Below are 23,206 nucleotides of genomic sequence, written 5' to 3'. Positions count from 1 at the left end.
GCAAATGTCCTGACGTCTAGCTAAAAACACCTGCTCTTGTTGGTTGAAACGGGAAGCAGACATTGGTTTCAGTTTCAAGGTGGTCTCGAACCGTATTCTCTGCTGATTTCCAACTTGCTGCCAAGAAACTTGCTAACCATCCACCTGTCCCTCCTCCTCCTATACAGGAAAGATATACTCATATAGATCACATGTGAACTACGTCACTTTAGAAATGTTGAGATGATACGTATTGTTGACATTTTCATATGATACGTTTTGTAGAAATGCTGAGATGATATATTTTGTTGACATTTTGATATGATACGTTTTGTTCAAATGTTAATATGCTACGTTTTGTAGAAATGTTGATATGATACATTTTGTTGAAATGTTAATATGCTACATATTTCACATGTTGAAACGTAGATATTCAACGTTTCTGTGGTTTGCAGAAACGTACAGTGCCAACGTTTTATTCTGGCGACCAAGCTGAAATACAAGAAGAATGGTATAACTTTCATAGTTGTGTGACTATCTACCAAAGAGATATTAAACTTTATACTACATGTAACAATACTGCCCTCTAGTGACAACAGTTAAATTCCCTTATGTTAAGATTTGATGAATGTTTGGGAACTATGTATTTGTATTTTAAAACACCTAATTGTTTAACTTTTGATCTATTAACCTCATCGACAATAATATTTTAGTAGTTAAATTAGATAAGTAGTTTTTCTGAAGTAGTAGGAAATAAATATATGTTTGAAGGATTTCAGTTTAAAGTTTTCTTTAAACAGTAGTTACATTGAATGCTTGAAGTAAGGGTTATGTTGAACTTGTATTTAAATATATTTCTGAAAGTAATCTAATCACATAAGAGTCGCCTAACTTTATTTCCTTCCACTATTGTGTTAAACTTTTATTTCAGTGTACATGGTTTGAGATGTGTAAATAGTCTGAGTAAGTTGAATCATTGAAGGTTGTATGCTTAAACATCATGAAATGTTAATATGAAGGTTAATGTTTGTTACGTTATTAGAAGAACTGACTTATTATGAAACACATGTAAACTGCTTAACTGTTTTCTTGAATGGTTTTACAAATATGATACAAGCTGACAGGAAATGTTCACACCTGACTTTGAAGTAGGGGTGTGCCCAAATACAAATATGTTATTCAGCAAAGCACTAATAGTGGATTTTTACAAATATTTGTTTCATACTAATATTTAAAAAATTATTTGTCTGGGAAGAAAAAAAACAAATACCAGCACGCAGGTTGGTTACAACACTATCTCAGTCTCTGTCCTCTGCTCCGCTGTTATGTCTATCAGCAGGTCTCAATGAGGGGGGTAACATCCACCTGCTACATGACACACATTTCCTAATTCGGACATCCCCCTGGAGTTGGGGGTGTTCGCCAGAGATAAAGCTGAGTTACTGACAAAAGCGAAGTGCCTTCAAGGGACTCTCCATAACCTGTTGTTCTCCTTTCCACAAAATTAGGTAAATAGAAAAAATAGAAAAATAAACAATAAATGTAGGGGTGCAAAGCAAGAATCGCCTTTGAAGTTCCTCCCTACACATTTACACACTGTGCTGTCTCTGTGTTATTGGTGTATAAATAATAGGGGTCTGTCTGCAACGAGGCAATAAGTAAAGTTTTAGCTCAGTAGTCAGCATAGTCATTTATGATCTGGGAGACTCCAGTTTGAGACCCGGTGTGGGGACCTCCTTCCTAAGGTAGTTTATTCATGAACACTTTATGTAACACATTCATTTTCTAAAATTAAAAGCATAATAAAAACAAAAACATTTTGATAGATTTTTAAGCCTCTTCCCACTTTTACTCAAATACAAATACAAATAATTTTGCTGCCTCAGCAAATACAAATACAAATACAAATACAAATACTGGGCCCTCTGCACATCCCTACTTTGAAGTGTGATTGTTGTGTGTAAAAACTCAGAATTAGACTTGCCAAAAAAAGTTTACTTCAAAATTACATTAATGTACATAGAAATACGAGACTTAATGTTACATATAAAACAGAAGCAAACACGTACACTATTTTATTTTGAAGTAAACGCCGCTGAAGATTTGAGCATAGTCAGATTTTTTTTCGACACTCAACTCAAGTTACTACAAGCCAACCAAAGTCTGAATCCTCAACTTAAACTCCCGAAGAAGAAAACAGCACTTGCAACTGGACTTCTAACTGCTTTCAGAGAGCAGTACTGGAAACTAGAAGTTAAACAGGCCTAAAAACTCTTTCAGAGCAGCCTGAAATGGCTTTACTCTTTTTACCAGTGTTCAGCACTTAAGCACCTACGAAGATGTGCCCACAGTCCGAAGCCTGATTTGGGCTCTTTAACTGCCAGACACCACTAGTGATGCTGCACCAAACAGTGCTGGACCTGCCGAGATGACGCCTCTACCATGACGCAACACCTCCACAGCTTTGTGATTAAGGGTTGATGTCACTGATAACGATAAATTAAAAGATAATTTATTTAGAGAAGTTAAATTAGCGTTCCCTACGTTTAACGTATTGCAAAGGGGAATACGTTAAACCTTGAGTCACACACTTCTAGCCACTCTTGCTGAGTAATTTTCTTTATTATTTTTAATACAATTTATTGACCTTATTTATTTATTTTACTTTCTTTTTATTCATTATTTTCTGTATATTATCTTATGCTTTATCATGTATCCTGAAGACATTTAGCTATTAATAAATGTCTTCATTCATCCTAAAAGTGGTTGTTGGTTTCTTTTAGCTGTAATAAACAGAGATCACTGTTTGGGACAAGAACTTACGATTATGAGACTGATTCATTGATTAAATTGAACAAGGGTTATTGCTCCCTCCCAGCACTAACAAATCCTAACCAAAAACAAAGGGGTGCCCACAATAACGAAGTAATTCAATAATAAAGTATTAAATGGCAGGGATTGCCATGGTACCTGGAGTACCTTGAGTTTGTTCAGCAGAACAAAGTCTATGACTTTAATGGCCTTAAACATGGCCAGAGCCTGTTTTTTATTCATTATCCAAAAACATCCAGACTAATTGTCTTATTATATTAGTATATGTTATAATGTATGGTATAGTGTATAATTTAGATTAGTCACTTTGAGATAATTAACAGGAAGACAGACTCCAGGGTTTGCATAATATATTTTGTTTGGTGGTTTGCTTAGAGCATTTGTCTACTAAATTGCCAAATGAGCTCAGAAAAAGGTGCTTTTTATTTGTCATTGTTAATATTAGCCAACTTGACTATAAGGGTTCTGCAAAACAGGAGACTGACCATCAACAGTTATTTGTATGCATGTAGCCTATTAATTTATTTTTTAACCTATTATTATTGTTATCATATATAATAATATTATAATATATTATTGCTTATAAAAAATTCCACCCACTGTGTGTACACATTAACAACACATTCTGGCCACCTCTAGACATGCCTTGGCCACCCCTGGGCCACCCAGGCCCCAACTGCCTCTGGTTTGCACTGGTTTTTATCAGATATCAATAAACTGGCAAACACGCACAGTAGCATGCACACTGCTTTCTCTACATGTATTTAAACAGGTGGAACCTATGGATGGTCTAAACTGTTTGAATTTTGGGGTTATAATTCTTTTTTAGAATGGACACAAATCTTTGGTAATGGGTTTATTAACAAAGAACTGAGAGCATTTGTAGAATTTCCACTATATGATTTTGTGGAGAATGTATATGAGGTACTGAGATATGAGAAGATGGCCTGTGAGTTTTGAGGGACAGGTCAACTGAGCAAATGCTAAAATAGTATCTGGCACATTTATTTACTTCAACTGCAGAGAAAACTAGGCCTTTATTTAAAATTGGCTTATATAAGAAACAAGCCTATATTTTTATATAGTTAATTATATTTCATTAAGAAGCCTCTGTTTTCTGATCTGCTCCTATTTTAATTTGCTGTTAATGCAAACTCCACATTTCATCCGCATGTTGTCTTAATGAATTAATATGATGCAAATTCACACAGCACTAATTCCATTTGTACGTTTTGTCATACTCACCACTCTGCTACTCACTCTTTCACTTCTCTTTCAACAGAAACACTGTTTTCATTCTCACATTTCCAATACCTTCCATTGTGAAGCTATTTTTGTGAATTAAATGGCACTTGTGCTCAAAAGAGAAAGTTAGAACAGCAGAGTGGTGAGACAATATGACTCTGTTGTTGTACTGATGGAATTAGTGCTGTATAGGTGAATCCAGCCCTACACAGTGTCTACAGTATACTCTCATTTTACTGCACAGTGCTTTCTCTACTAGCATCTGACCTTCACTGGTTTTTTCTTGCTCATTATTCCAACACTTAATAATTTGAGAATTTAAGGTATATAGTGCATACATTTTTACAGGTTCAAATAAAATAGTGCCAAGTTAATATGGTGCACTAGGTAACAAAATGATAGTGGACACTGTGTCATCCAGTCTATCTTTATAGATTGAGAGCATTGACAACATACATTTTTTTCTTTCTTTCTCCACATCTTTCATAGTCTGGGAATATTTCCCAAGTTTGTGTTGTAAATGCTTGTTAAATATTTGAATAAAACCCATCAGTTTGACAATATGTATCCTATAGAAAACATAGTCATAGGTTTGTTTTTCTCCAAACCTGGTTCAGTAATGTCATATTTTCTCCCTGATGTATTCAAATAGCAGACCTCAGCCAGCCTCATTAAGCACATTATTTATCCCTTTACAATCAACAATCCAAAGTCCCTAAGGGCTGCTTGAGCTCCCTGCTTCCTCTCACCTATCAGTGCCTCGCAGGAAACATCCCAACATGGAGGCTGTAAATCAACACTAGGGAAAACAGCCTACAAGGGTCACCAGTGCCCTCACATCGATGCCTCACTGAGTCACGCATCACAGTGCTGAGGGGCTGGAGGGTGGTGAGGTGGTGTATTTGTGCTTTAGGGAGTCAGGAAAAGGAGAGGGAGGATATCTAGTGATACCTATAGGCGTAAGAGCTGGAATATCAGTACTAACACCATATTCAGATTCTCCTAAATGTAGCACAGAACTCTATCCTGTGCTGAAAATAATTATTTTAGACAGCTTCTGTGTAACACAGTGTTAACATGGCGGTAAATAGAATCTTCATGGTACTATAGAGGCCCATGTAAAACTGTATGAAATGCACCCATATTTTCTGACTTTTACACTGATATTTTTTATTAATTAATTTGCTTGTTTTCATTATATATTTGCTGTGGTCCCCAGAGGATGATTCCCAATGATTTTGGCGGTCCTCGCTTCAAAATTTCCCTTTGACCCACACTGCAGCATTTTATAGTGCAGGCATACTGAAGTAAATTTCTATGAAACATAATATTAGGCTTAATAAGTGTAAGGAAAAACCAGAAGTGGCGTTACATGACAAAGGTCATGTATTTATTAGCCACTTTCACCAGCTCTACTAAGCAGTTTCCTGGGGGAAACCCCAAGGGGACATGTGCTTTTTGTGATTTTTTGTCATTTATATACGGTTTTTATGTCAGATGTCTATGTTAAACATAGTCAAAGTTCCAAAAATTGAGGTGAATGTACAGTATGTAGAAATGCCAAGTCTACTCTGAACACTTTGTTTGCAATGCTAACCCTTGGAACTGACGTCAGATTGTTTGCACATGCCCACAAACAGCTATCCATTTCATAGACTTTGTTGCTAAGGTTGTTCCACAGGCATGGATCAAATCAAGACTTGAACATGTACAGCTGTATCTGAGAAGATTATTTTATAAGTAAAGAATGGGAAAAAGAAGCAAAATCTGATTACTACTGTTTTTTTAAGTAGCCTCCAGAGCCGGTGGAAGTCTGCTGAGGAGTAGTAGAAGCTAACCGATCAGAACATAACGGGCTCATTGGGGGGGGGGCAGGAGCTAAAACAGTCTGTTTCAGAAAGAGGGGCCAGTATAAGATAAACTCGTTGTAACTCATACAAAGATATTCCAGTAGATCCCCAGAATATAAATATAGACTAGAAACGTGCATGTTATGTCCTCTTTAAACACTACTGTGGGATTTCAATGACCCTATTTTAATGCATAATAAGCCTTACACATTTGTGGATCTGAGAGGCTAGGCTAACAGGGACAAAAGCAATCAGATGCCAGACTATGTAGTGCTGTGACTATAACAGAACTCTCATGTATTTGACTGATACTCAGAGCAGAGAGGTCAGTACAGATGAAGCATGGCTCCTCCTCTGGGTGTTAGTCAGCAGCTGCAGCCAGTCCTCTGCTTGCCTGCACCAACTGAGCCCACAGATTATGTTTAATATTTTACACACCTGCTAGTCTTCCTGTTGTTCTTATGTGTCTGCACTGGAAGACAACTAAAAGAGAGGAACTGGCGCACAAACATTTCTTCTCCTAGAGATTACCTTGTTTGTCAAATGCCACCCATTCCATCAGTTGAGCAAAAGTCAAGCAGTTCAGCCATCAAGACACGGAGAGGAGGAAAAGCCCCAATACCTACCCCACCCTACCCCACCCTTTCCTTTATTTCAAACACCAGCGGAGATAGATTAAAAAAAAAGAACAAAAAAAACCTAATCTTTAAATTCCAGATTCCCTGGCCTTTTGTCTGTGTGTCGGGGATTTGGCATCAGCCCAAATGGTATGTAAATTCCATATTTGTAACAAGTTAAGAAGAGATCTTGAAAGTCAAAGATGAAGGAAAAAATAGCCAAACAAATATTTTAAAACAAATTACCTTTGATCTGAATTAATTAAATGGAAAAAGAGTTCAGCCATTTTCTTGTGTAGGTGGTATTGATTGTCTTATAAGGAGTTAGATTATTGTGTACTCCTTACCTGCTGGAAGCTGCTAGTTTGGAAAGCCTGAAAAATGTGCATTGATTGTGAATAATTGCATAATAAGAGTTCTTGTTTAGAGCACAGAAAAATATGAATCCATTTCATGTGCTGAGTGCATGTTCATCAATTACCACAACAAAACAGGCATTATCACAGAATGTTCTACATGCAGGATTTATCAAATCACAGGAAATCTAAGTTTTTACATAAAGCAAGTGAGTGCCTTTTATTTGGCCCGCAGGGAGGAAATAAATGGGGGCAAATGAGTAAAGGCCTTTCTTTTAGTAGAAATCAATTTTGGTCTGGGTGCAACCAGCTGTTGAGATTGACAGCAAAGCTCTGGCAAAATTCTCTGTACAAAGGGATGTGATATAAAATACCTGCCATCTTGTGATTGGGTGAAGAAAAGGAGCTCAGGAGGCCCTATTCTCTCTGTTGGTGTCCTTATCACTGCCTGCAGGACCGATGCCATTAACCTGTGCCTCACTGGCTAACAGTACTTAGATTAGCTTTCTGATTTTACAGCTCAGTGTCTCTCTCTCTCTCTCTCTCTCTCTCTCTCTCTCTCTCTCTCTCTCTCTCTCTCTCTCTCTCTCACTCTCTCTCTCTCTCTTTCTCTCTCTCTCACACAGAAACAATTCGTCAAGTAGAGGAATAAAAGGCAAGATATGTGGCAAACACTGTAACTTTCAAGGTCATGATGCTGGTCATTAATTATTATTATAATTAATTCCTGTAAGGTGACATGACAAATGGATTCACACTGGACATGTGAAATCAGTAATATCAAAAAAAAACAAAACAAAACAAAAAAAAACATCCAAAATGCTTTTTCTATGCCATTTTGCCATAATGGCCTCACAGCAATAAATAAAAATAAAACTTGGTTAGAATACAAAAAAGAAATTATCTACATTCAAAGTTGAATTGATCAAGTCTGTTTCACAATTGAGTTCTGCCAGTGTGTCAGGGTGAATGACAGCAGTGTCAGGGACTTTAAAGATGTTTGTTACCTTCATTGCAGAAGCGGCCCTTGTATTCTGTTTTCGAGCAGTCACAGACCGGCTCTCCGTCCACCACTGAGCACGTACCACCATTCTCACACGGGTTCACGGTGCACCACCCTTCTGACTCCAAGGGCACCTTAAGGCTTCCCAGGAACAGGGGTTGTGAGTTGCCGTATTTGAGGTCTGTAATTGTGCCCCTGAAGGGCTGCATGTTTCGCACTGTGGGAAGCGTGAGTGCACCGTTGCGGATGTCCTGAGGCACTCCACCCACAAACAGATCGCTGACTATTTTCATGAATTGACGCTGAGGCTGTACTTCATCTGCTTTGGCCTGGCCGTCCAGTGCCAGCACTGTGCGCAGGTTATACCTGCTCAGCGTGGCAAAGTGCCAGCTGCCATCATCCACCCGTCTTTCAGACACAATTGTGGTCTCAGCACAGTCAATGCTGAAACGCAGCTGTAGTCGGCCTTCCACCACTGACAGCTGCAGAAAGTCACAGTAACCACCATCATCAAAGTACAGCAGCAGCGCCTCTGGGGCCTCTGTCTTGAGCTGCAAGCTGAGATCACCACGGGTGCTGGCATCCCAGCGGAGGTAGCGTGCCCACTGACCTGGTGTGCCTAAAAATTCCAGTCCCATACATGTGCTGAGGAACACCTGCAGCCTGACAGAAAAACTTACAAGATCCATAGCTGCAAAATGTATATTAATCCAACAAGATGTCTTGAGTGGAATTCTGGTTCAAATTTTCAGATGTTTATATTAGATATCTAGGATCCACAGTTTTATCCACAATATGTGCAGAGATATATTCAAATAAATACTTCTTATAAAAATATGTTTTTAAAGGGACATGGGCAGTTGCAGGAGAACAGTCGTTGTGGTTAACAGTCTTAAGGCCAATCACATTGGTTAATTGTCCAGTAACTGCAGGGCAGTGGTCGTTTTTTCTCCTGAGGGTTAAAGAGAGGAGCAACAGAGGGAGAGAGGAGGACAAGGTGATGTTTTAACTGTCTGTTTTTTTACACTTCAGAACAGATGCTATCAAGACTCATGGTGCAAGGTCCGATGGGCTGGACTCCTCTAGCTATCAGGGCAAGTGGAATTTCCTCCTTCATGTTGTCCACTAGGAAATGAAGCTGTCAAGGGATCTGCTGGCCTCCTCAGTTCCATCACTGTCAAAAACAGAGAGGCAGGGGGTTACACTAGGTCCGTCAGCACTACTACAACACATATCACAGGGTGCTTTGTTGCATCTAAATTCAGTCATAGTTGCTGATGACAATGTATATATACAAGAAGAGCCCTTGATGAAAAAAAATGGAATGTTGGTGAATGACACAATGATGAGGATATCTTGAGAGCATCATCACGCTTATATGGCAAATTAACAAAGGCAAAAATAGAAGGCTGTGTTAAAAGTCTGATCCATTACAAAGTGTGTTTGTAGTCAGGAAAACTCATGGTTAGGTTAACAGAGCCTAAAGCATAAGGACTGTTGCTGTGACTACTTGCAGTTTACTGTACCCAGTGGTGGACAGTACCTCATACTTGTACTCAAGTATTTCTACAACTATACTTTCCAGTTACTTTTCAGAATAAGATTCTAAATAAATATGCTGAGCTTATAAAATGCACTGTATCAATACACATTAATTGAAACAGTAATTAAAACTACAACAGTACAACAGTGAAATGCTACATGTGCGCTGATGAATCAGTATTAACAATGTACTGTTTATATATATATATATATATATATATATATATATATATAACAATATATGACTCACACTGCCCATTTTCTTGTAGAACTCATAGTTTTATTTTGATATTATATGTACATATATTATATGTATACATGTGCTGAAAATACTTGTTTGTAGGATATTAAAGCAAGGACTTGAACTCATAATGGCGTATTTTATATTGTTGTACTGGTACTTAAAGCAAAGGACCTGAATACTCCTTTCACCACTAACTGCACCGTGCACATTCATTCAGAGCACAAATTCAAAATCACCAAATTTGGAAATACATTTTTGTTTGTTTTTTTCTGGTTACAGCAACTCTGTAGACTGCCAATAATAAAACTCTGGTGGCGAAATAACAAATCATTTATTTATTTATTAAAAGACTACTACTTACTAAAAGATCATAAAAAACAGAGGACTCAGTCAATAAAATATCCACCAATGTACAATGTAAACTTACTAACACCTCCAAATGGCCCATGTATGTAGGATTTTGTTTTAATGAACAAAAAGTCTTTTGTAACACATAGTGAGCATACAGTTTCTTAGAAAGAAGAAAAGACTTTGATGCTATCTTTGTGGACTGTTCACACAGCTAATGTGTGCTGTACTGGTAGAAGTCACCAATGTTAATTAAAAGTGTCTGTGATATTGCTGCATTTTTCCCTCCTCCATAAAGGTTGTTGGGAGTTATCGGTCATCTGCTGGGTAAATTAGTCTCATTATTCTCATGGCAGTGCATGACTATCAGTCAGTCAGGCAGAATGCTTTTATCTGATGACCAGCCTGGAGAGTCAGCTTTCGGCTGAGTCCTGCTGCATACTGAGAGGGGCACAAAGAAACAAAACTAGGTACTGATTCAATATCCAGAGGCTTTGTTTATACAAATCTGCCTTTATATAGAAAAATATTGATACAAAGCAAAAAAAAAATCTCCATTTTAAGAGATGAAATGCTCGAATTATTAACTGTACAGCATACAACATGGCCAGAATTTGCTGTATTATGTTTCAGCTTTTGAAAGAAAATGCAAATGTACCATCTAGAAATTAGTGCCAGGTCCTTGAAATAAGACAGAATAGGGCAGGCTGCATTGCAATCAAGCAAAAGATGCTTGATTTTAAGACATCTTCAATAATCTGACTTAGTTTTGGAAACATAAATAAAATAATTTTGAAAGTCAGAAGGATGACATAGGAGATTTTTCAGTGAATACCATTTCATTATATCACATAGTGGTATACATCAACCCAGGAATTGACTGCTGGTGGTGACAGTATCACAGGGCAGCTGATTCTGGAGGCTGACTGCCTACTTTTGGAGGTATACTATATATTCTGAGGGGCCAATAATCTGCTGCTACAAAAGAGAAAGTTAAGATGCTACAACATGCTGGATCAGCACTGACAGCTACCATAAAAACACTGATGTAGACTTAGTGTACAGTGTAGGTTTTGGATTTTTCTTTAGGAAGCAAGACAACAACTATTATTTTGACACAGTTACACAGGCAATATTGTGTCATTTGTGGAAAATGATTCAGTAAAACAGTGGGCCACTAAAACAAATTTGACAATTTATGTTTTGGTATTTATCATTTTCTCCTTTCAAAAGTGATATATAATCATTTTGCAATGCATGCAGCTATGCCAATCTTTTGTTGCTGATTCTGATTTTTTCTCTTACCAAAAGAATCATATTTAGCCTTCGAAATATGTGGCATTTTTTATTAAATGGACAATGGCCATGGTCAGATATGTAAATGAGCTGCATTTCATGCAGGAAAAATAATGGTTTCTATATCCAACTCTCACATGCAAGCAAATATGAAAAAAGTAAATACATGCTGACTGTAGTAATATATCTTGTTGCTCACTTATGTTATAATAGGGATAATAACAGGTGCAGATGACAGTTCTCCAAAGTACTCAGGTAATGTTTTTACCCAATGTACCAACTTGGTTAGTGATTCCAAATGTCAGGTAAATTTTCCCATCATCACAGCTCTACAGCCAATCAAACATATCAGTTACCATCCAATGTAAAGTGTGTATGGGATCTGATTGTTGTCTTGCATAGCACTGACTGGATTTAGTCAACCCCCTCACGTTGCTTTGCTTGCAAAATGGATGACTGGTGATCAAACCCTATTCAGACTGCCTGCCTTGCTAGTGCTGCTAAGTGCAGGACACTCACTTCAGGAGAGCAGAATAAACAACCAATGGTTCTGGTTATGGATGAAACAGAGTAAGATATCCATGAGGAGTGTTTAATAAAGACTTACAGTGTAGCACTTTAAGTCCCCTCTGGTTTGCACTGAAATACCATCAGCTGGATGACATCAAGCTGAACACCAATAATGAGCCGGACATTAACTCAGTGACATACAGCAATGACACTGTCAGGATGTGGGCATGTAATAGCGACAGGATGGGCTATGAAAAGATCTCATAGCAGGACTGATACAGTTCCATGACAACAAGGCAAGTAAGGCCTTTTCAGCATTAGCTCTTCACTTCAAAAACACAGCCCTTTCATTCATTTGAATGAAGCTAGTCTATTAACGCAGTGGGCACCAAAACTGGGGGCTGGTAGCCCTGGTACCAACCAGGGCTAACTTGAAACAATCTCCTTTCAAAACCAAAGCTATGTCAGTAGCTGGGCTTTTTAGGTATTTAGAGGTAAGGCCAGAGTGAGTCATCAGATGAAGACCTGCAGACCTTACTGTGTTGTGTCCAAACCAGCACACGTCAAACATACCAAGGGAAACAACACCTTTTCCCATGCAGTACAGTTGTATGGAAAACTGTTTGCAAGATTTAATCTCAGTTGCTCACAGAATGGTTCAGCATGGATATCACCGTACAGAAAAAAGGCAAATGAGGAGGCTGTTTGTAAATGGTAATTTCTCTTTGCTGACAGGCCACAACTTTTAAGACAGCTGACAGCCATAGTGACAGTTTTACACCGGTGTATGTTGTGAGCAACAGCTTTAGAGAGACTACAGAACTCTCCAGTAACATCAACAGAGAGTGTTTAATACTCCATCTCATCACTGAGGTCGCAGATGCTGAAATTTAGTTCAGTAGCAAAGCTGGTTTTCTACACATGTGAGGTGAAGTGAAGCATTTTGTGAACCTCTTTTTTCCAAGAGTGAATATTCCTAACTCATTGACTGACAAACACACATTGTCAAAATGTGAATGTATAAAAGTAGGGCTAATGGTGTTTTCTGCCAAAACATTACAGAACATAAGCAATCAAAACAACAAGCAAAGTTTAAAACTTTCTCTCTCATACAAGACTTTACCAAAACTGTTGTTAAACAACAGCTCAAATCATTTACAAAGTTAGAAATTAATTAGTACCTGAAACTACCCAAAAGTTGACTCAAATTAGAGAAAGTCAACATGACTTGAGATGAATTTGTATGTTCAAAAAACAATTAGTGAGGACTAATGTAAAATATCATTGTATTACAGTCAGATGAGTTAATTTATGGAACAACTGTAGTGAGGAACTGAAAACATGAAAAACATTTAGTAGGTTTAAACAAATGTTTAAAAATAGCATATTAAATAAATATGAAATGGAAGATCATAAAGAGACTAGCATAGAAGGACAGGATACAGGATATGTAAGTTGTTATGGATTTTTATTGTTTTGTTTGTTTTCTTCTGGTTGTTTTGTCTTGATTGTTTTGGTTTTTTTTTGTTTTAATTGTTTTGTTTTGTTTTGTTTTGTTTGTAATTGTTTTTTATATCTTGTTTTGATTGTTTTGTTTTTGTTGTTTGAAGTTACCTTTCGAGATTAAACTATAACATGTTAAAAGGGTAGGCATTATAAGCTGCGGCTTCAGCCTGTTGTTTTGGACTGCAGAAAAAAAACCTTCAAATCGGGTTATTGTGCTCTTTTGAGCTTAAGTATCTGTCTCTTTTTGTATACACACCGGGAAAAATAAATTCTAAATTAATTAAATTAAATTCTGAAAAATTAACTAATAAGTGGGGCATGGCAGCATATGCCAATAAAAGTTGCCCCATTGACAATTTTATGATAATACCCAATGACCAAGCATTCAGTGTCATCAGATAGAATCTAAAGTGTGAGGTAGGCCCGTGCTGTTATATATAAACCATTGTTATATTTGTATTTACAATATTATATGTTGTTGTTCTAAAAATGCATTTTTATCTAAAAGAATGTGAACGTCTTACACCACATTTGGAACACCATTTCCTATTAAAAAAAATACAGATTAAATAATAGGCACATGTTGTTTAGAATTTTTCACACATGAAACGAAATATATTAAAACATGAATATCACATTTTGGAAAACAAATATTCCTCCAAGAAATTTTAGATGGTACCTTACCAATGTCAACATAAGGACTCACCACTCAACCAGATAAAAGCTTTCCCAGTACAGTTGCTTTGGGCAGCTGTCACCAATACAAACTATAACACCCCATCATCATTCAGTCACATGCTTCATCATCCCTTCGCTGATTTTCTAAATATTCATTCAAAGCAAAATGTCTGCAACATCCTGAGCACTAAAATTTGTGATTTAATAATAATGCATTATTTTAAAAAGAATCTTTCAGACAGTACAACCCACACTGCATATTTGTAGCTGTCAGTGAATCCTGATGGTTGTTAAATAGTGTTCATTTTGTCAGCTATTTTTTATTTAGTCTTAGTCTTAGTCCTGTGTCAAATTGTTAGTTGTTAGTTTTTATCATATTTAGTCAACCTCATCCTGTTTTTTTCAGTCAAGTTTTAATTGATTAAAAGTCTGGGCATTTTAGTTTTATCTTAGTCAAAGAAAATCATAACTATTTTAGTATTGTTTTAATCAATGAAAACTGTTGATATTTTAGTCTTTTTTAGCCATCAGATTATATTAAACATTGTAGTGATTCAGGGTTTGGCGGGCTGCCACAGTTTAATTTTTCCTGCTACAGTTTCACATCAGCATCCCCCCAAATATAAATGACGCTTGCAACACCAACACACACACTGTCACACACACACAGCATATAATCGACACTTGCACTCACTTATTAACAATAACTTACTTTTCTGTAAAATAGTTGATGTAAACTCCTCACTGGGCTCAATGTGCTGGCGTAGTCCTGATATGGTGCACGCAGCACAGGACATGAAACTGCTGCACATGCCATTCAATGAACAGGATATTTGCATTGTCATTTAGAAAAATAAAAAAATATATATATTTTGTTTCCTCTTTTTTATAAACAAAAATAAAAAGAGGATTTGGTAAAGTTTTTATTTTTTAAACTACATTTTAGTCTCATCTTTTTTCATTAACAATATTGCATATTGATATAGTCACAGTTAGTGTTCAATGATAGCAGTGCTGTCTTATCATCATCTTGTCTTAGTCATGGAAAAAAAAGTCATTGATAAGCATATTAAGTTATAGTTTTCGTTAATGAAATTAACACTATTGTTAAAAACAAGACTTAGTCAAAACCAAGTATATGGCTGGACTGTGTATGAAACACTACTTTTAATTTGAAATGAGGGCTTTTAATTTGAAACAGATAGGAAGTGGCCGTATTCTGCCAACCAATGTTGTAACTTCATCACACAGTCAGTTAATCAGTCACAGACTTTCACGTTTAAAGGGCGTTGTGGTCCAGCCAAAAATATTCTTCAAACTTTTTTTTTAAATTCATGATCGATTTATTGTAATAAAGGCAAATATGTAAAATAATTGCAATATCATGTTTTGGTTATATCAACTAGCCCTAATCGCAATTCCATATTCACTAGTAAGTCACCATAACCTGAATTTATTTTGGAAAGTATGTCTCTTACTATTTTGTCTCTTACTATTATCCATTCATTCTTAATTCTAGAATTAAAAAAAATATATACAAAAGAAATACAAACCTTTGTTTTTCATTTAATCCACAGTGTTTAGCAGTTGAATACCGAGAATTATTTCCAAGCTGCCCACATTAACATATAACATATTACCTCCACCAACAAACATCAACCATGAGAGATTTATTTTGTTTTAATTCACGCTGTTATCAAACCTCAGCAGATCCTTTTCTCTTGTGCCTCGAGGTTAGACCTATACATACTGACGCGCTTATCAAGCTTCTATTAAATAGGAGATATCAGCCAATCAATGTTGTCCTTCTCTGACATCATAGCTATGTATATATTGTATTATGTATCATGATTCATTGTCTTTTTGGAGCAATGTTTGGTTATATTTGATCAATTTAGTGTCATTTCATGAAATTAAAGATTGACTATTACTGTCAAATATTTAAAACCAGGCTTTGTCATTCATTTCAAGACAAAATTTGTATTTTGTCACTCATTGAGAACATTAATAAATTGCAACACAATTCTATTAGTTATTATTTTAAAGAGATTCATATTCTCTTTGATATCTTTTGATATAGTTAACATTCTATAATTGTGCAGATTTTCTTTTTGTTCTGAGCATCAAAATAGTCAGAAGTGCTGAATAGGAGCACAAAATATCAGCTCTCTGCAGCCCCAGTCCAAAAGTATTGACCTTTAAAAACTTGTCTTAAAGCTATAGCTGAGCTGACAGTTAAATATTTTTGACAATCACAAAGGGAAGCTGTTTATTTTTTCCTTGTATTTTCATTTTTGACTTTTTTGTATTTGTCTATAGCAGCAGTACTTTTACAATGTCTCATTTACATTGAGTACATGTTCTACTATCACACAGTGTCAGCTAATGAGCACATAATTTCCCCCAAGTTGCAGCTTGAAGCACCCAGCAGCACAGCAGCACCCACACTGAGGCTAGATGACACTGGGAGAGGACAGATGAAGGATGGAAAGATGGAGAGAGAAAAGATGGATTGGTGACACACTACTGTGGCATCAATACACACATGCACTTGTCCAAAGCTGCATTCAAACAAAAAGAGTACTCCACCAATTTAGCATTGCACTCCTAGAACATTGTTGGATGATGGACTCACAAGTGACATCACTTAGGGCAATTCATCAGATTTCACACAGCCCCCTCTGGGGCCATGAAAGGCTTTATACTACTTTTACACATTATGCAGCAGTACTCCCAACACCTGGAAACACACACTGAAGTGTAAAATTGGTTCGACTTTGCCTTTAAGAGCATAAATATACTCATGTTTACAAATGCAGACATGCACCAGCATCATTTTTCATCAGTTTTCCACTATGTGTGTGTGTGTGTGTGTGTGTGTGTGTGTGTGTGTTTGTGTGCTTGTCTTTTGTTGCAGTGTTGGGAGCGTCAGGGGTTAAAAGGCTAAACGGCATGGATCATTGTTCTCGGTGAAAGGCTCTTTTGACGAACACCACAGGGACGAGTCCACATACACACACTGACAAAAGGCAGCGGCACTCTGGATCCTATTAACAACCACACGAACTGGGATGGAGGGTGGGTGTGTGTGCGTGTGTGTATGTGTGTGTAAATGTAAATAAAAGCAGCCTACAAGTAGGCCCCCCGTGTTTAAATGGATGGCACTTGCCAGTAATTTTACAGCAGGTGCCCTGATCACATACTCGTCACACAAAAACACACACAGTCACGTCGTCCAGATGCAATGACAAAATGTCCTCCACAGCTTGCAAATGATATCTCAAAGGACAAGCTGCAATTTTTTTGATTGGCTCATATCGTTCAGTTTTAGGCCTTCTCACGGTAGATTCAAAGAGGTGCCATTTTCTTTTGCCTGTCTTTGTTGCGACAGTGGTACAATTCAAAATCATTTGACCACGACATGCAACCTGACAGTGGAGTGAAGGAGGACAGACAGCAGAAGGAAAGATGGGTGGAAACACAGAGAGAGGGAGTGACAGAGACTGAGGGAGGGATGTTCCACCTCATCCACTCCCACTCATGCGTCTCATGAAAAAACCCTGACATAACCCTTCCTCTCCTCATCATGTTGCAAACACACTTCAAGTCAGCCACAAACCTTTCTAGGCACATAGAACAGCATTTCCACATTTTTGTTGGGTGGAAGATATGAATAACATTCTCAATCATGGAATTTGTCATTTTACATAGAAATTTGTATACTGTCAGAGATTCTGCTATATCCATGACACATATGTATGTGTGTGTACATATATGTATATATATACATATATATACACACAAATTTATATCATATCATGGTACATATTGCCCAACCCTAAAATAACTATACCACATGGTTAGTCATCGCAAAATCACAAATTAACAAATTAAATCATTTCCTTACATACATGTAAGCACTGTTTGATTTAGACACTGTTGCAAAAAAGGAAATTGATCAAAATGTAAAATAGGTTAATCAAAATATATTTCCAATAAACTTTAATTGCAAATATGCACATCATGTCTCCTTCAGAGAGGAAAAAAACAATGTATATAAATGAATATCAGTATTTGGTGCCTCAGCTGATTTTTTTTTTCTTTTAGTTTAATTTAGTTGATTAGCAGTTTTGTGATTATTCACTTGTGAAAAATATGTGAAAATATTCACAATCATACTGGATTTGAACACTGCACAGGGGGACAAGGTAAGGATGGCACTTCCCTTGTCACCATCTTCACTAAACTCCCATGCACTAGATTTTAAAAGACAGGACGGTATTTGTCAGCAGAGGGACACTAACACTGCAGAAACAGATTTTTCAATTAAATCAATCAACTGATTAAATTAAATCCCTGAATGAAATAAGGGAATTAGTCAGTGGTTTGTTTGAAGAATGATTACTCTTTGTACATCTGCCCTCTTTTTTGCATTTACCCGTTTTCTGTGTCTAATCTCTGCTACTCTGATTACATATTTTACATCAAAGACAAGACTAATAAATGTCAGGCAAATGTGAAATGAAAGTAAGAAATGGAGGGTGTATGTTTGTGGGTGGGTGGGGGTTATTTTGGCGTTGTTTGTCGGCAGGTGCAGCGTGGGCATCATGTTGTTATCCATCTACTCTGCAGGCAGGACACGCCTTCTCTGGGCAACGTGGTTCTGCTGCAGCACCCTTCACGGCATTACATCACCCAGTTAGAGAGCATCCAGCACCCCATCAAAGCCTGCATATACTGCACACACACTCCAATGTCTGTTGACACCTCACCACAGTCTGTACAGCAAGTCCTACACTATGAGACAACATCACATATGTAGTACACACAAGCACACTCCATAAAATGATAATCATACATACCACACGACTGTACACAAATGCACAAATGACTGCTCAAACACAAAATACACATATATACATATGCAAACCAACAACCAAAACCTGGATACACACAGCGACACGCACACTTCCATCTACACACACTCCACCAAAAACACACCCACCTCGCTTTTTCCCTCACCAGCAGTAGTTTATATAACATCACATTGTCTTTCTCATTGAGGCGTTGACTTTCTTTTCTTTGTGACTGAATTGTTTTTCATATGATTTACTATCACTTTTTTATCTTCTCGCTTCGTGGTTGAAAATACTCTAATTGGTCCATCAGCAGAAATTAAACGATGAGATGGCTATATCATGCCTGTGCATTTTAAAGCCTGGACAAATGTGAAATAATTGCAACAAACAGAAAATCGATTTCCTTACTATTTAATTTCTATTTTAATACCTTACTTAAAAGAATGGCACAGCAGATAATTTATGTAGGGTACGGAATAGAGAATTTTATGGCCCAGCAATGCCACACAACAAGACACGAAAAGTAAAACGAAAAAAAAAAATAACACCGTACAGAAACGCTATCAAATTAAGAGAGAGCATTCTCCAAAATCCTGCGTAATATTTTACTCTCCCCGCCCAGAGGGATCGGTGTTACCTTGAGAGCCCTTGGCTTTTTGCGGTTGATTTGTCAGCGCAGTTAATCGGCTGCCAACCAGTAAAAAAAAGCAGGACAGCCAAATTAGCCTCCATCCTACCCCCGACACCCCCACCCTTAAAAATAAGGGGAAAAAAGACAACGAGATGGAAAATCAAATCGTCCAATTGGAAAGGGGGTTAATATTTTACAGAAAATATGCGTGTAGGCGACATTACACTGAGGGGATGCACATTTTAAGTTTTTTGCATATAAAATAACATGAATTTCGTGGCTCAAAATGTGTCAATAATGATCACACATTTACAGTCATATTCAATACGGCCTGATCATGTTATACACGCAATGCAGCAATGAATAAATAAATTAATAAAATAAAATAAAATAAAATAAATGAAAAGGAGGGTAAAAATATTACACTTGTTTGGACCAATCAAAAGGACAAATTGTCTTCTTTAGCGAAACATATGATATATTAACTGTTATTGGTGTTTTGATACTGGAAATTATTGTGTTTAGTCTAGGAGCAGGTGATGAAGCACCTTTGGGCCCTTTGCAGGGAAAAGAGACGCATTCTCTCGCTGGGTCACGCCCATTCTGAAGCCCGGTTAGGAAAAAGCCTGATTAGGAATTCCCTCTGCACAAATTCACAGAATCATCTAATCCTATTAAGTCTTCAGCACCGACACATCGAAATCCGTGTTATAGCGATGAATAAAAATGTAATTGTCATCTTCTTGCCTTCTGAATTCGCAACCGTTTACATCAGCTGATCATAAAGAAAGAAAAAAGTGTGTGTATTAAAAGATAGATAGACAGAAGATAAGAGGCCTACACACCTCACGACTTATTTTGCAGCAGGTAACCTGGTGGATTTCTGTGGCGCACTGCATAAGGCCTCGTATTTTCCTGCGATCAAACTGCTAAATTTGCTGTATAAATGGGACATCCAGCATCGTCGCAGTGTCAATGACAAACTGTGGAAAAGGCAATAATAATGTAAATATTTTTAATTAAATGTCCTGTCAGTAAATGCATTTGAACTCCATGCTCTACAGAGCAGGCCCAAACTGTGGCTTTTCAAATGTGGATTGATGAAGGGAAAAAAAAGTTGTCAGCTGAATGTGCAGCATGAAATGCAGTTTATTGGGAGCAGAGCAGTCGCATTTCAACCAACCTCCCTGCAGTCCCTGCGGACGCCATTTGATCCACTAGGGAACCGAAATAATCAAAGTCATAATAATCATCCTTTCACTAAAATTATTTTACCCCGCACCTAATCATTCTCATGTTACGTTTTAAAATAAAAAACGGACTGGTTAATGTATTTTGATATTTCGAGCCCATTTTTAAATGCATGATGATGCCTTTTTTAAACCTCAATCTGCTAAATGTCATAGCTTTTATGAAATGCAGGAAACGTCTCTACCTGTTCAAATAATGTGGGAAATGTGTTCATAAATAGCACCCAGCACCTGGAATTTAGAATACAGATACAGAGAGGAAGAGGGATTACGGAGGAATGTGAGGGTTATTGCATGGTGTGGAAGTGTGCAGCCGGCTGGTGTGTGCTGTCCATCTCCGTTAACAGAAGGTCATGTCTCAAACTACATGTCATATTGAGTGATCGAATTACATCAGAATATGTATCTATATAAATAATAAAGATTGTATTGCTCTGGGCAGAGGGATGTGCGCGGCGTATCGGGTTGTAGGCTATTTCTCTGACACTTTAACATGAACCTGCAGATGAGAACAATGCGTGGACACTGGACACCGGCGTTCATGTTATTTATAATTCATCATTCTAAAAACGAGGTGAAGGAAATCCTGCAGGTCATGGTTTGTCTTAATTCGGGGCTGGTGCTCCTCATATTAGATACACAAGCATAGCTTAAATGCTGCGTTGGCCATATTTGCAAAATATAATAAAACTAAAATTGATCGCTCATATAATAAATGCCGCTTCAGGGAAATGGAGAGGACGTGTGCAGGTCTATACCGGTGCCTCTATTCCACCGAGGGAATTTCGAGGCCATCATGGCAGAAATTCCCGTTTTAAATCCTCACAAATGTCGCTGTTCCTTCAAGGAGGCTTACCTTCTCCTGCTCGCCACATTCACAGCTCTGGTACGCACAAACTGGAAACTGTCCTGAAAAGGTGGCAAGTTCCGTGATACCTGTGCGTCAGGAGTGTAAACTCAAGACTTTTCTGTCCCCTTTTTTCTACAGTATCTGCTCCTTCTTCTCCTCTGTCCAATAAACTGAATTCGGTTGTTTTTTTACGCAACATGAAAAGGTTGGAGTAAAACCTAAGACAATGCTACTGACCTTAGTTAAACAGACTACCAATAGTATCCAAAGGGTAAATCAAGCTGTAAACTCCCCAGAGACACGTAGTTTTTAAAATCCAGGATTCCACTAAAAGAAGCCGTGTTTCTGCTGCTGTCGGTGCTGGTGCGGAGCGGTGAGCACTAGACGGTACCGGGCTGGGTTTACCGTCCCTCACAGGTGCGTCGAGTACGGTGCATCATACGCACAAAAGCCGCTGTCGGCTTGATAAGACTTGCAGCGGCTGCAGGCAAGGGGTGCGCGCACGAACGAACGCACGCACGCACACGCGCTCGGGTCCGCCCCCTACTCAGCATCAGCACACGCCATTTAAAGGCATACATGCTCGTAAGTGGGGCCGACACACACACACACACAGACACACACACACACAAAATATCATATATGATATGTATGCTTCAGAGTGCTTTAGGGTCTTACTAAATATACAATTCCCATGATTCGTGCTCGAGAATGAGTGGTCTTACTACGATGTGGGAGCACTCAAGTTTCAAGCTCAGCTTCAGTCACCGCGGCTCAGTTGAAACTACAGATTCACAGTATGGCAGTCTGTAGTGTGCTCACTCTGAAACAAGGATAAAATTAAGTATCTAGACATTTCAGCATGCAGACTAAAATCCCCTAATTTTTGAGTGTAGTGTTGATGACTATTGCTGTCCCAATGCACGAGATACTTCGCGCAAAAACATTAAATACTTGTCCTAATTTCATGTTTCATACAAATGATACAAAATAAATGTCAATATTTACTAATGTGCAATATCTTCACAGTTTGCAAGAAATAGTGTACAGTATCATATCTGTAGAACATTGGTTGCTCATTGTTTGTTTTATTTTTAGTTATTAGTATTTTAGGTAAGTCAGAATTTTCAAGCTGAAAACAGTATTTTGTTCTCCTGTAATGGTAACCATCAAAAAGCTGAGGTGAGCAGAATTTGTTTGTGTTTACAAACTGACTTCAAAGGTAATTTCCAGTTAGCAGCATACGTCTCCAATCCGGTACAGTATGAACGCAGCACGTAGCTGTCCAAGGTCCTGAAAATGTTTGACGATTACTCATGTGGATAAAATCATTTTTTCGTATTTGTTTTTTTTTCCTTGGGTGGGGGGACTTTATATGGCAGTATATTGTGAGCCGAGGTTATGCTGTTTCAACTGTGTAATCTTTGAGAGTGTAATTTCTGGTACATTGTGTGTTGCCTAAAGTTAAATCAATACCTAGTCTGGGTGTGTTGTGTGTTGTGAGAGAATATACCTCTTCCTTCAACATTATCTCCACCTGTCTACTTCTACACCCATTCTCCTTCATGTCAATAGCACACATGTCACCATCTGGGATAGTGTTACTAGGA

General features: G+C 37.7%; 1 protein-coding gene across 1 annotated transcript in view; it reads right to left on the bottom strand.

Annotated features, from left to right (window-relative positions):
* Positions 1 to 22,070, bottom strand: part of LOC121881140 (neurexin-3a-like) — a 33,932-nt gene extending 11,862 nt beyond the window's left edge. The window contains exons 1-2 of the mRNA XM_042388789.1: positions 21,834 to 22,070; positions 7,887 to 9,056 (exon numbers count right to left, since the gene is read on the bottom strand). Of these exons, the coding sequence (XP_042244723.1) occupies positions 7,887 to 8,571 (685 nt within the window). The 5' untranslated portion in view covers positions 8,572 to 9,056; positions 21,834 to 22,070. The remainder of the gene's footprint in view (positions 1 to 7,886; positions 9,057 to 21,833) is intronic.
* Between the last annotated feature and the right edge of the window lie 1,136 nt (positions 22,071 to 23,206).

Source organism: Thunnus maccoyii, chromosome 16, assembly GCF_910596095.1.
Source record: "Thunnus maccoyii chromosome 16, fThuMac1.1, whole genome shotgun sequence".
Classification (NCBI taxonomy): Eukaryota; Metazoa; Chordata; class Actinopteri; order Scombriformes; family Scombridae; genus Thunnus; species Thunnus maccoyii.
This window is presented reverse-complemented; position numbering and strand designations above follow the sequence as displayed.